A 12,449-nucleotide genomic window follows, 5' to 3' on the forward strand; every position below is an offset into this window, starting at 1 on the left:
CCGGGGGAGCGGGGCTGGCCCCTCTGCCGGCGGCGGGGCGGGGCGGGAGCGGGTGCCGCCTTCCCCCGCAAAACAAAAGGGAGCGGCGGCAGCGGCCGGAGCTGCCGGGCGGGACGGAGGGGATCGCTCCCCGCTGCGCGGCACTTGCCGGTGGGTTTGTGAGGGGGACGGCGCGGCGGGGCAAAGCCGGGGCAGAGCTTGCGGGCGGCCGGCTCCGTGCCGGGCCTGGGGGAGAACGTGTGGGGCCGGGGCGCGGAGGGGCTGGGGGCAGCCGCTCCAGGCGCGGAGGGGAAAGCAGAGGGGGTTCATCGGCCTGAACGGGGGCGGCTCCATCCCGGGGCGCCCCACGGCCGCCAGCTCGGGACGGGGCTCGGTGTGGGCCCGGAGCCCTGCCCCAGGGGCGGGGTCCCCGCCGGGGGATCCCGCTGGGTGCGTGCCTGCCGGGACCCTGCCGCTGACACTTCCCTCTCTCCGCCGCCCTCTCCCCACCCCAGGTGAGCCCGGCTCCCCTCCGTGCTGCCGCCATGTCCCGCCGCAGCCAGCGCCTTGTCACCAGCCGCTACTACCCCGGGGACGATGATGCCACCAGCAGCAGCAGCAGCACATCTCTGCTGGCTGGGACGCAGCTCCCCTTCAAGGAGACCACCGGCAGGTGAGTGGGGGCACCGCTGGGGCTTCCCCCCGCCCCGATCTGACACGGGCGGGGCATCCCATCCCACAGCAGGGAGCGGGCACCTTCCTGCGTGGCGTGAGGGGATGGGAGCGTGACGGTGAGCCCGGCGGGTCCGGCATGGCCGCCTCGGCAGCGCCGTGCCCCTGCCCAGCCGGAGCGCCCGCTCCCAGCGCGGGCCCGGCACGGGAGCCTGCCCGGGGTGGCGGGGTGCCAGCGCCCAGCTGCAGCTGGATGGCGACGGGGAGGAGGGAGGGAGGAGGGAGGTGCGCCGCGGGTGCACCGGAAAACCGCAGCGGTGCGAGCGGAAGCGATGCCCGGGACGGGCGGGAGGCCTCTGCGAAGCACAGGCTGCAGCCTCCGAGAGCTGCCGCCAGCCGGTGTGCAGGGAGCTGATGCTGGGCGAGGGGTCGGGGTGAATCACCCGTTTGGCCCCCTGAGTGCTCTGTGACACCCCCACCCTGTAACCACACATGTCTGACGAGCCTGTTCTCGCCTCCCGCAGGACGATCCGGAGGAAATCGAGTAGCACAAAGCGCCTCTCTCCCGCGCCCAGCACCCAAACCTCCTACTACAGCGAGTCCATGATGAGCGAGTCCTACCTGGGGGGCAGCCGGGGCCTTGCTGCCCTGGGCAGCTCCATGCTGGATGATGACCTGGACAGCAGCACCTACTGGGGTGAGCTCTCCCACTCTCCCAGGGCAGCTGGGGACCTCCCTGGATGCTGGAGAGTGTTGGGGCAGCTGCCCAGGCTGGCTGACTGGGTTGCCCCTTGCAGAAGTGATGGTGGGTGATTTCTCAGTGGAACTCTGTGTTTTGGGGCAGGTGGAGAGCTCTCCACCAGGAGGAGAAGAGGCACAGGGGACACCGAGTCCAGTAAGATCAATGGGGTGCTAGAGAGCAAGACGTACGACACCTACACATCTTCATCTGGGTACTCCTCGGAGGACGACTACGCTGGTAGGGATGCACTAGTCTGTCTGTAGTGGCAGGAATGCAGGGGAAGCATCCCTGGGGGGACCAGCCCAGGGCCTGGCTGTTCCCAGTGTGCTGCCAGTCCCCGCTAAATGCCACCCCCAGTTCCTTTGCTGTGGGCAGTGCACTGAGGTGCTGTCTGCATTGGTGACTTGCTGCTTCCTTTCTAGGTCACTATTACTCAGGCCAGAGTAGCTCCGGGTCAGGTCTGAGATCTGCAGCCTCCAGGGTGGGCTCCTTCCTCTGGCAGGTGTTCACCTCCCCAGGTGAGTGGAGGCCTGGCAGGGGCACTTCTAGCAGCAGAGTTCTTGCCAGTCAGCACCTCTGCTCTCCAGGTGGTGTGTGTGCTGTCCCCTGTTTGGGTGGAGGGGTTTTACCCCCTTGTGGTGCCACCCTTGGGCACGGAGGGGACAGCTCTGTCAGGACCCCTCCTGAGGCTTGTTTTTTCTCCTGGCAGTTCAGTTCATGGGGTGGCTGTTCTCGGGGCTGGCAGGGGCCTGGCGCCGCCTCACCGGCACGACTTCCCACCTGGACAACGTCCCCTTCTCCAGGTGAGTGTGCTGGGGGGACACCAGGGTGGGGGAAACGTGGGGAAAACCTGCAGGACCCTGCAAAGGGGAGGCACACTTGGGGTGGTGGATGTCTTTGCTTTCCCTCTGGCCCCATCCAAAGGTGATGGAAGGTGGCTGCAGTCCCTCAGGCCCTCTCTCTTCCCCGTGCTCCAGGCGCTACCCACGTCTGAGGAGGTTCCTGCTGCTGCTGCTGCTCCTCCTGCTCCTCGCTGCCACCGCCTACGGTGAGCCACCTCCCTTGATGTGCCACCCCGAGATCTGGGGCAGTGCAGAGCATCCCACTGCCATGGCTGGGGGATGGGCTGGCCTGGAGCTCAGAGCTCATGGCTTCTGGTAACCTGCTCCGTCTGCATCCCTGTGCCAGTGTCTCCTGGCAATCCCTGGAGATGCTGATGGCTGAGCCTCTGCAAGTCCACCCTGTCCACTACTGTGGCCATTACCAGCCTGTGATTTTGATCATCTCATCCTTCTGTGCTCAGGAGCTTGGTACTTCTACCCGTATGGGCTGTCGACACTCAGCCTGCCTTCTTTCCCGTGGTGGGGAGCTGGAAAGCTTTCCTCCTCCTCTGACGTTCCTGGGGCAGGGGACCTGACCACGCTGGACCAGGTAAGCTTCAGCAAAGGCATGATGGTGGCCCAGGTGGGATGAGTGCCTTGCAGGGAGAGCTGGGATGGTGTGATCCATGGCTGAACAATTGCTTCCAGGCTGTGAGGAATGGCAGAGGATGGGGCAGATGATGGCTCCACACTGCCTCCCCCAGCTTGTGGCCATCTCACTCTTGGGATATCCCTGGGATGGAGCAGGGGGAATGTCTGCCTTGTCCTGGGAAGCAGCAGATGAATAAGATGCCACTGACTCTGGGGAATGGGTGGTCAGGGTCCCTTTTCACAGGGGTCCTGTGGAGCAGGCGCTTCCCTGGAGGTGCATCACACCCTGTTTTTGTCACTGCAGGGGGGACACCGACTCCTGGCTCGCTTCCAGTCCCTGGAGAAGCGCTTTGAGGCGCTGGAGGCCGAGCTGTCGCGGTGGGAGCTGCGTCGTGGGGCGGCAGCAGTGACAGCAGGGGGAGAGCCACCCCAGGGGGACATCCTTGCGCTGCTGGAGGGGCTGGTGAGCCGCCGGGACGCGGGGCTGAAGGAGCACCTCCGCACCGACATGGCCAACCACCTCCAGGTGAGGGACACGGGCAGCGCAGGGAGCGGGGTGGGAGGGCCAGGCTCTGATATTCCACCCTGCTCCTCATCCTGCAGGGCGAGCTGGATGTGCTCCGAGCCCAGGTGCAGAGGGATTTAGACGGGCGCCTGGGCAAGATGGCACAAGCTTCCCGGGTAAGTGACGATCGCGTGGTGGGACCTGGACAGGACGCCCTCAGCAGTGGTGCCATGGGTCTCACCCCTTCCCTTTTCCTGGCAGGAGATGGAAGCACGCTTGCTGGAGCTGAACTCGGAGTGGCAGAGGTAACACTGGCTGTGGGGCAGGGCCATTGCTCTGTTAGGGGCAGGCAGGTAGCTGGGTGAATTCCCCTCAGCCAGGCTTGGGAGGGATTTGCAGGCCTGGCTGGGGACAAAGGAGAGATCAAGAGGCATGGTCTGGGGGGAAGGGAAGGAAGGATGCATATGTGGGTGTCTGTGGGAGCCAGCACTGTGCACTCCTGGCCAAAATGGCCAGTGGTATCCTAGGGCGGCATTAGGAAGGGCATGGTCATTAGGTTGAGGGAGGCGATCTTGGCCCTAGTGAGGCCACCTCTGGTGTGTTCTGTCCAGTTCTGGGCTTCTCAGCAGTAAAAGGGAGCCATGGAGCTCCTGGAATGGGTCCAGCAGAGGACTACAGAGGTGATGAAGGGACTGGGGAATCTCTCTTATGAAGAAAGGCTGAAGGAGCTGGGCCTGTTCAGCCCTGAGAGGAGACAACTGAGAGGGGACCTCATCAGTGTCAGTGGCTGAAGGGAAGTGGCAAGAGGCTGGATCCAGGCTCTTCTCATTGGTGCCAAGCAATAGGATGAGAGGCAATGATGCACAGGAAGTTCCACCTGAAATTGAGGAAGAACTTCTTTACTGTGCAGTGACCACACACTGGAGCAGATTACCCAGAGAGGCTGTGGAGTCTCCCTCACTGGAGATAGTCCAGAACTGTCTGGATGCAGTCCTGTGCCATGTGCTCTGGGATGACCCTGCTAGAGCAGGAAGGTTGGACCAAATGACCCACTGTGGTTTGTTCCAACCTCTCTGGCTGGCAGCAGGGCTCCGAGAGCAATGGCAGCAAATGACCTTTGCCACTGTTCTGCATCACTGTGAATGTGGCCCTTCAGCCGAGGGGTGAGCTGAGGATGCTTTCCCATGGGATGCAGTAGAAGAGGTCACTGCCACTGGAATTAAAACTGGGTCTGGAGATGGGGTTGAGCATAGGTGATGTGGGATGAACCTCTTCTTCCAGTTTGCAGAGGGGAACTGGGCCTATTGGCATGAGATTGTTGATGTGTTTGTGGGTTCCAGGATGAGGGAAGAGGTGAATCTGAGTCCATATTTCTTAGAAGGCTGATTTATTATATTACAAAGTGCTATACTAAACTATAGAGAGAAAGGAATACATCAGAAGGCTAGGAAAGGAAGGAGTAATAAAAACCTGTGACAGACTAGAGTCCCGACATAGCTGGACTGGGATTGGTCATTAAGTAAAAACAATTCACATGGAACCAATCAAAGATGCACCTGCCACATTCCAAAGCATCAGATAATTATTGTTTACATTTCTTTTGTGAGGCTTCTCAGGAGAAGAAATCCTGTCAAAGGGATTTTTCATCAAAATGTCACAGTGACACAAGGTTTTGTTACCTTTCTCACACAGCTCGGTCCAGGAGAGCCTGCGAGGGACCTTCCAGCAGGAGGTGGGCAAGCTGGAGCAGGAGGTGGCCATGCTGAGGAAGGAGCTGGCAAGCCTCAAGTCAGACCAGGAGGTGATGGGGAAGCACGTGAAGGGGATACTGGAGCAGCTGAAGACAGTGAGGGCTGATGTGAGTCCCTGGTCCCCAGCCTGTTTGGCAGAAAGGCAAGCGAGGGTCCCTGCTCCGGCGCTGAGCTCTGTCTGCACTGTTCCAGGTGGAAGCACAGTTCCCAGTGTGGATCAACAGGTTCCTGTCACAGTCCCAGCAGGATGGTGCTGCTGCCTACATCCTCCAGCGGGAAGACTTGCAAGCAGAGCTCCAGGCTCTGGAGCACAAGATCCTTGCAAAAGTCCTGGAGGACCGGAGACTGTCAGCACGGGATGCTCAGGCTGGTATTGGAGTGGCCCTGCGGCAAGGAGGGGCTGCAGGAGTGACAGAGGAGGTGAGTACTAGCCTGAGCCCCAGGGACACGAGGTGACCATAGGGTTGGGGACTGTGCCCCACTTCGTGTGTGCAGGGGGCTGGCATGTGTGCCTGGCAGATGGCAGAGGCATTGGGACAGCCCCCACAGCTGGGATAGTGATCCTGGGCACAGAGGATACAAGAGCACCCTTGAAACTCCTTCTCTGCCACTCCCTTCTCAGTTTGTGCTTGCTCTGAGCTCTGGAAGAGGTCCCAGGTGCTACTGCCTGCAGCCCTGCAAGGCTCTTACTTGTCCCTGTTGTATTGAGGACGGGTGAATAATGCAACACGACTCCTGTGTCTTCTCAGAAGGCAAAGCCGAGTTTATTAGAAACCACAGGTTCTTTTTATAGACAGTTATGATAAAGGTGGACCTGACCGGTCCTTAATCAATCTCCCTCACATGCCTGAGTAATTAGGAACAACACCCTTCTTGTAAACATCTTACAATTAACAAGTTCAAAACATCAGCTGCAGGATTGTTTTAATGCTTTCTCAAAACTTCTCAGAGGAATGTCTGGCAAAGTTTATCTGACTTTCTTCTCTGCCCACTTCTCAGCATTCACACTTACTGTCTTAAAATCAAGGCTTCTGCTTGTGCATCCTTCACCCAGAACGTGGGAGAGGTGCCATCCAGGCTTCCGTGGGTGGAGCATCTTGCTTATCCCCATTCTTCAGCAGTGCTGAGGAGTTGTTTGGTGCAGAGCATTTCAGCAGAATGACACCAAGGGGAAAAAATGAGCCTGCTTGCTTTGGAAAGAGTTGCTGGCAATTCCCTGTGGATGTAGTGGAGGGAGGGATCAAGCTGGGATTAGCAGTCCCCATAGTCTGTGTGAGCTTTATGCACTCCATAAAGTTTAGACCCAAAGTGGTGCTGCAGGGTCCTAGCTCCTTAGGCTGGCTTTGGCTCCAGATGGACACTCCAGCTATCTCCTCCTTTTCTGGAGAGGGAGAGCTCCATCAGTCCTGTGGGACAGGGCAGGAGGGACCAGCAGATGATTCTGGGTGGTCTATCAGGTTGTGTCTGGTGCCACCTCTCCGCCCTCTGGGCCAGCCCCTCCTGGGGACAGGCAAGTGCAGCATGCCTGGGTGCTGCCCCTTCGCTGCACAGCTCCTCTCCCCTGGGGTATTTTTAGCAACCTCTAATGAGGTTTCCCAGCCAAATGCATGTCCTCTTATTTTTGCCACGGTGATTCATCCCCTGGCTGTTCTATCCCGTGGCTGTTCTGTGGGAAGGTGCTTGCACCCTCTGTCCCTGCAGGGGCAGGCGGGTGGGGGGCAGGATGCCTGGCTCAGTTTGTCACCCTCCTGTGTCCTTTGCTCCCACTGCAGCAAGTGCATCTCATCGTGGGCCAGGCCCTGAAGCGCTACAGCGAGGACCGTGTGGGGATGGTTGACTATGCCCTGGAGTCAGCAGGTAGGTGGTCAGAGCCAGCTGTCCTGGGGAGGTGACCACAGGGGCTGGCTGCAGCTCACCTGCTGCCATCCCCTCCTGCCAGGGGCCAGTGTCATCAACACTCGCTGCTCAGAGACCTACGAGACGCGGACGGCGCTGCTGAGCTTGTTTGGCATCCCCCTGTGGTACCAGTCGCAGTCCCCCCGTGTCATCCTGCAGGTGGGTGCTGACTGGGAGGGCTGGGCTGGTCCTCATGGAGCTTTTTTTGGGCTTGGCCTGTTGCTCCAAGCCAGCAGCCAGGCTGGTGGGAGAAAAATGACTCTGATGGTGGTAACATTGCTGGCGTTTCACTTCCATGCTCGTAGCCAGACGTCAACCCCGGGAACTGCTGGGCATTTCGTGGCTCCCAGGGCTTTGCTGTCATCCGCCTCTCTGGCATTATCCGTCCCACGGCCGTGACGCTGGAGCACATCCCGAAAGCCCTCTCACCGCAGGGGACCATCCCCAGTGCCCCCAAGGACTTTGCTGTCTATGTGAGTGCCCTCACCCAGACCTGGGGGGGAGCAGGGGAACACATTGGGAGGGCGCTGGAAGGGATGGCTAACAAACCCCTTACCTGCCTGTGGGGTGCTCTGGTGGGGGGTGATCTTACCCTGAAGAAGAGAGGAAGAAGGAATACTGGTGGGGAGAGGGGCAGCACTGGGTTTCAGAAAGAGTTTGTGGGAGACACAGGGACAAAGGGGCTTGAGTAGGTGTAACTTTTGATCTTCCCCCCCCCTTCATCCTTCCCCACTGGTCCCTGTTCCCATTTGTCTATTTTGACCTGGAAGAGCAGGAGTGGGGACCAAGCACGCTTGAGTCTCCCTCTCCCTCTTCTGCCCTGGATGTGTGCATCATCTCTGGTCTCCCTCTCTGATGACCCCTGGTTCTCCCTTTCTGCCTCCCTACCCTTCCATAGGGCTTAAAGGAAGAAGGAGAGGAGGAGGGCCTTCTCCTTGGACAGTTCACCTACAACCATGATGGCGACCCCATCCAAACATTTTACTTGGAGGTAAATGCTTTGCCCCTGGAGCACCTGACCCCCGAGAAGAAAATGGGGCCTCTGGGGTTTCTGAGCCGTAGAGAGCCCTCAAGGTCACGGGTTTTTCTTTTCCTTCCTCCCCCAAGGGTGACTCCATGGGCACGTACCAGCTGGTGGAGCTGCGGGTGCTGAGCAACTGGGGCCACCCCGAATACACCTGCATCTACCGCTTCCGAGTGCACGGGGAGGCGGCGCACTGAGCCCGGCGCCGCGGGGACGCTGCGGCGCGAGGGGACGCGGCTGGTTCACTGCTTCGCACCTACAGATCCTGGCACGTGCCAGCGGCCGCCCCGGGAAGCTGCTCCCCTGGGGGGAGGAGAAGAGCTGGTGGTGAAGGGGTGAGGCTTTCACTCTTCCAAGGACCGCGGTGGTGAGGCAAGGGCATCCCACGCGGGTCCTAGCGCAGCCTGGCTTGTTCTCAGTGCATATGGGACGTTTTAACTTTTTCAGCTAACTTTGTATCGGGTTTGCGCTGCCCCTCTTCCCTGTTGTCCCACTCCTTTCTAGCATGGCCAGGGCTTGGGGAGGGGGTGTGTCATTTTGTGACGTGCTTCACGCGGGCTTGGGTGCAGGAGCTCGGTGTGTGGGACCATGGTGCCTGACTCGGTGCTGCCAGAGCAGGTGGGAGCCACTGGTCGTGGCCACCAGGTCCCCTCCACACAGGGTCACTTCTCTTGCCTTGGTGTTGGTTTGGGTAAAGATCTCCAGCCGTCCAGTGCTGGGCTGGCAGAGAGGAAATAAGACAGTATTAATGAAGTATTGACATAAAACTAACGGTTTGAGGCAGCAGGAGAAGAGGAGCGTGGCACATGTTGGTGGCAGAGCCCACCTTGGTGCTGCCATCCATCCACTCAAGCCCTCCTGCTGACAGTAGCTGAGTTGGGTCACACCAGTGCTGTTGGCCTCCCTGGCTGGCTGCCTCCCCAGTGTTAAGCTTGATGATGCTATTGAAAATTCCTGTTGCCTGCTTTTCCTTTGGGGTTTGTTTTGATATTTTTTTTTAAAAGAGGGGTGGGGAGGGGAGCTATTTTCAAGGTGGGGTGTTGGGGTTGGTTTTTTTGTGTGTGGGGGGGTTTGTAGTAACAAAGGGAAAAAATACTTTTTCCATGCAATTTGTACTTAACCAGAGAATGTTACATGGTGCCACTTGGATGAGTGGCTTAGAGAGGGCTAGAGCTTTGTTTAGTAGAATAGCATACACAGTAGGATAAGCTAGAATAAGATGAGCAGAGCTGTTTGAAATACAGGCCTCACGTTGTTGGTGGCTTGGTAGCTAGACTTGGAAGCTGGGGTCTTCTGCACTGCTGCTGGTGGGGTGCTGGAGGCGTTGCTCTGGATGTGCTCTGAGACTGCAATGCGTGGCTGGGGCCTCTGGCCCAAGCTGCATCTGTGCATACTTGACTGTTAGCAGCAATGGAACTGCTGCCCCGGGCTCTGCAGGGCTCCTGGGGGGGCTGGCAGTGCCAGCAGGCAGAGCCCCCCTGCCTGCAGGGCTCTCTCAGCTCTCGGGTCCTCCGTGGCAGATGGCTGGTGCAGGCTGACCTCCTTTCTCTTGGAAGGGCTCCCTTTTCCTCCTACCTCTCCTCACTGGCATTGCACTGTTCTCTGAGCCCTGGCTGTGGGAGGGCTGGGCTGGAGCAGGAGGGGGAGTTCTGCCTGCAGTGGGCATGTACATCTTGCCTGTACTGCTGGGATGGGTGGAGGCACAGCAGGGGTTTGCAGGAAGGATGCACAGGGACCTTCCCCGGGCTGAGGGGTGCTAGGGCCATCTGGCCCTTCCACCTCCTGGCTGCCTGCATCACACAGCTTGGCTTATGGTGTTGGGTGGTGTTAACAGCCTCCAGGTTTGCGGTGTGCTTCATTGAAAGAAAAGCTTAAGAGGGCTCATGTGTCAGTGTTTCAGCCCTGTCCAGTGCTGGTATCATCCTTCCCCTGACACCATGAGAGCACCATGTATTGATTCCCCCTCTGCTGGTCTCTGCTTGAAGCACTGTAGGCACAGAGGGGGATGAGGGGCTGAAAAAGTGTCTCCTTTCAGCATCCCCTGCTGGGCATCAGGCAGAGCTGAGCTCAGAGGGCACAGTCCTGTCTCCAGCAGGTTAAAATTACCCTGGGGAGCCTCTTGCAGAGCTGGGAGGCCCTGCTGCAGGGAGAAAGCTGACCTGGAGCCAGAGCCAGGGACTATAAATTCTCTCCTATATTGAGCGTAGTCTTAATTCTTGGCATCCACAGCCAAAGTTATTTTAAACTTGTCTACAGCTGCCCGTTTGCCTTGGAGTCCTGTCCATGAGTGCACTGAGCACATGGAGCTGTGCTTTTATGAATGCCTAGACCTGTTCTGGGCTTGGCAGACCAGCTCCTGTATTTATTTGAATCATAAAGAGAAAGCAGAGATGAAGCTCTCCCTTTTTCTCACCTTTCTCTGGTTCCTGGAGCAAGAGCTATAACCATGAGCCTGGGAAAACCCCTTTTCTTACGTTCCTTCTGGCTCCCTGGTCTCTGGCTTGGACTGTAAGAACAGACAAGGTCTTTGCCCAAGAAGAAATGATTTTGTGGTAAATCAGGCGTGCTGGTGAGAGGCAGGAAAGGTGACCTCTTCCCCTGAAAAATGGAGTTGTAGTGGGATCTCTGCTCCTTCCACGTGGGTGTTAACTGCTGTGTCTGGGTTAGAGAGCATTTGGCTTTACAGTGGAAGCTTGCCCTGTCCTTTGGACATGAAAATCTTTGCTGTTCAAAGTAAAACTCCCTGGAGCCACCAGTGAGAGCTCATCCTGGGGCTTCATGCTCTTTTCTAGCTGGCTTTAGAGGCCTCACCATGCCATCTGTGTGAGGAGCCCCAGGAACATATGCTGAGGCTACATGTGGGCTTTCAGCCCCCAAATTCAGCATCAGTGCTGGGCTGCAGCCCAAGCCCCTGTGCCAGGTGCCAGAAGCCGCTGGCTCTCGAGATTGTAGCCTGCAGCAACTCTGCAGCACTTCCCAGAGCTGCCAAAGAAGAGGGCACAGAAAACTGCTGCTTCAGCATGTGCTTCTCTGCCCAGGGGTATTTAATCCTGGAGCTGATGCTGAAGATGAGGCTGGTGAGGCAGGAGAAATGCAGAACAGCTGTGGGAGCAGATTTCTCTTATTTACTCCATTTCCCTCCTCTATTCTCCCTCCTTCTCAGTTTGCCCTACACACGTGTTACGAATTAGCCCTGCAGAAACAGATGGTTACAGACAGGAGTTTGTGTTTGATGCTGTAGCCTGTTGCAAATGCTGCACTGTTTTGTTCCTTTTATTTTTTAATCAACAGATTGTAATTTATGCCTATGCAAGAAAAAAAAAAAGACCAAGACATAAATTATATCAAAACTGCCCAGAGTGGTTTGGATGTTTTGTAATGGAATTTGCTGTTGGGAATGATGCACAGCTAGTAGACAAAGCTATTCTTGGAGCTCTTCTTCTATGTAGTTTTATGGCAAATATTTATTTTCCAGCCTCATGTACTAACTCCATGGCCAGTTAACAAAATTACCACCTTGTCACTGAGCAGGCTTGAGGATGCAAAAACTGCCTGAAACAATGCTGAGAACAAGACTTACTCCTAAAACCTCCAATTCCTTGGGACTAAAAACTTCTACTGGATTTAAGTCTCATATCAGGGCTGTCCTCATTCTGCAGTCACCTCCCAAGCCTTCCCATCCTCTGTCTTACCATGAGCAGAGCTCACCTTGGCCCCAAGGAGCAGCAAGGGAGGCTGGGTTGGCAGGAGCAAAGCCTGACACAAAGCCCACTGCAGGGGATCTGCTTGCTTCTCTTTTCCTTCACATGGGCTAACTACTCATCAGCTACAAAGCAAGCAGAAAGGAGATACTTAATTTTCCTTAGCGTGAGGAAGTTAATACACAAAAAAGGCTGAAAATGGGAAATTGAACTGGCTTGAGGAGAGTCACAACTTTGTCTGCCTAACCTGGGCTTGGAGGAGGGCTTCTGTTGAGGAATAGCCATGCAGCTCCTCCCAGAAGACCACGCTAGGGCCAGGCTTGCTCTCTGCTGGCCCTGGACCAGCCCTCTCCAGGAGAAGGGCTGTGTGGGCCTCAGCTCTGGCTACCACAGCCCACACTTACCTATGAAAGGGCTGTGCAGAGCAGAAGAAGCCTTTGTGAACCTCTGAGAGCAAGTGGAGGCAGAAAGAGGCTCCTTGCAAACCCTGGAGAGTCCCAGTGTATTTGCAGAAACAGGTGAGGTGCATGTCCCAGGAAGCACAGTAGGCAGGCACTGCAAGTGCTCTGCTAATGCTGCATCCTCTAGCAGTTTCTCTCATGGGGCTGGCCCCCAGTGATTTGCTAGAGCTGCTCTTCACACCCACTCACATCACACACAGCTCACACCACGCCCCTGTTCTCATTTTACCACTCTGCCACCGAGGT

General features: G+C 57.3%; 1 protein-coding gene across 1 annotated transcript; it reads left to right on the forward strand.

The window, feature by feature from the left end:
• Positions 1 to 2: 2 nt before the first annotated feature.
• SUN2 (Sad1 and UNC84 domain containing 2) lies at positions 3 to 11,395 on the forward strand. The gene is made up of 18 exons (XM_064420209.1): positions 3 to 150; positions 495 to 652; positions 1,176 to 1,348; positions 1,496 to 1,630; positions 1,816 to 1,911; positions 2,103 to 2,196; positions 2,371 to 2,441; positions 2,697 to 2,824; positions 3,170 to 3,391; positions 3,469 to 3,546; positions 3,632 to 3,675; positions 5,063 to 5,228; positions 5,314 to 5,541; positions 6,894 to 6,978; positions 7,061 to 7,176; positions 7,323 to 7,490; positions 7,916 to 8,008; positions 8,125 to 11,395. The coding sequence occupies exons 2-18, from the start codon at positions 525 to 527 to the stop codon at positions 8,236 to 8,238; spliced, it is 2,139 nt and encodes a 712-aa protein (XP_064276279.1). The 5' UTR covers positions 3 to 150; positions 495 to 524; the 3' UTR covers positions 8,239 to 11,395.
• The last annotated feature ends 1,054 nt before the right edge of the window (positions 11,396 to 12,449 follow it).

Source organism: Passer domesticus, chromosome 5, assembly GCF_036417665.1.
Source record: "Passer domesticus isolate bPasDom1 chromosome 5, bPasDom1.hap1, whole genome shotgun sequence".
Lineage (NCBI taxonomy): Eukaryota > Metazoa > Chordata > Aves > Passeriformes > Passeridae > Passer > Passer domesticus.

Excerpts from the sequence above, each read along its gene's own strand:
- SUN2 (XM_064420209.1), top strand. The coding sequence starts at position 525 with ATGTCCCGCCGCAGCCAGCGCCTTGTCACCAGCCGCTACTACCCCGGG. Across the intron at positions 1,349-1,495 it reads GGACAGCAGCACCTACTGGG|GTGGAGAGCTCTCCACCAGG; the intron begins GTGAGCTCTCCC and ends GTTTTGGGGCAG. Across the intron at positions 1,631-1,815 it reads CTCGGAGGACGACTACGCTG|GTCACTATTACTCAGGCCAG; the intron begins GTAGGGATGCAC and ends CTTCCTTTCTAG.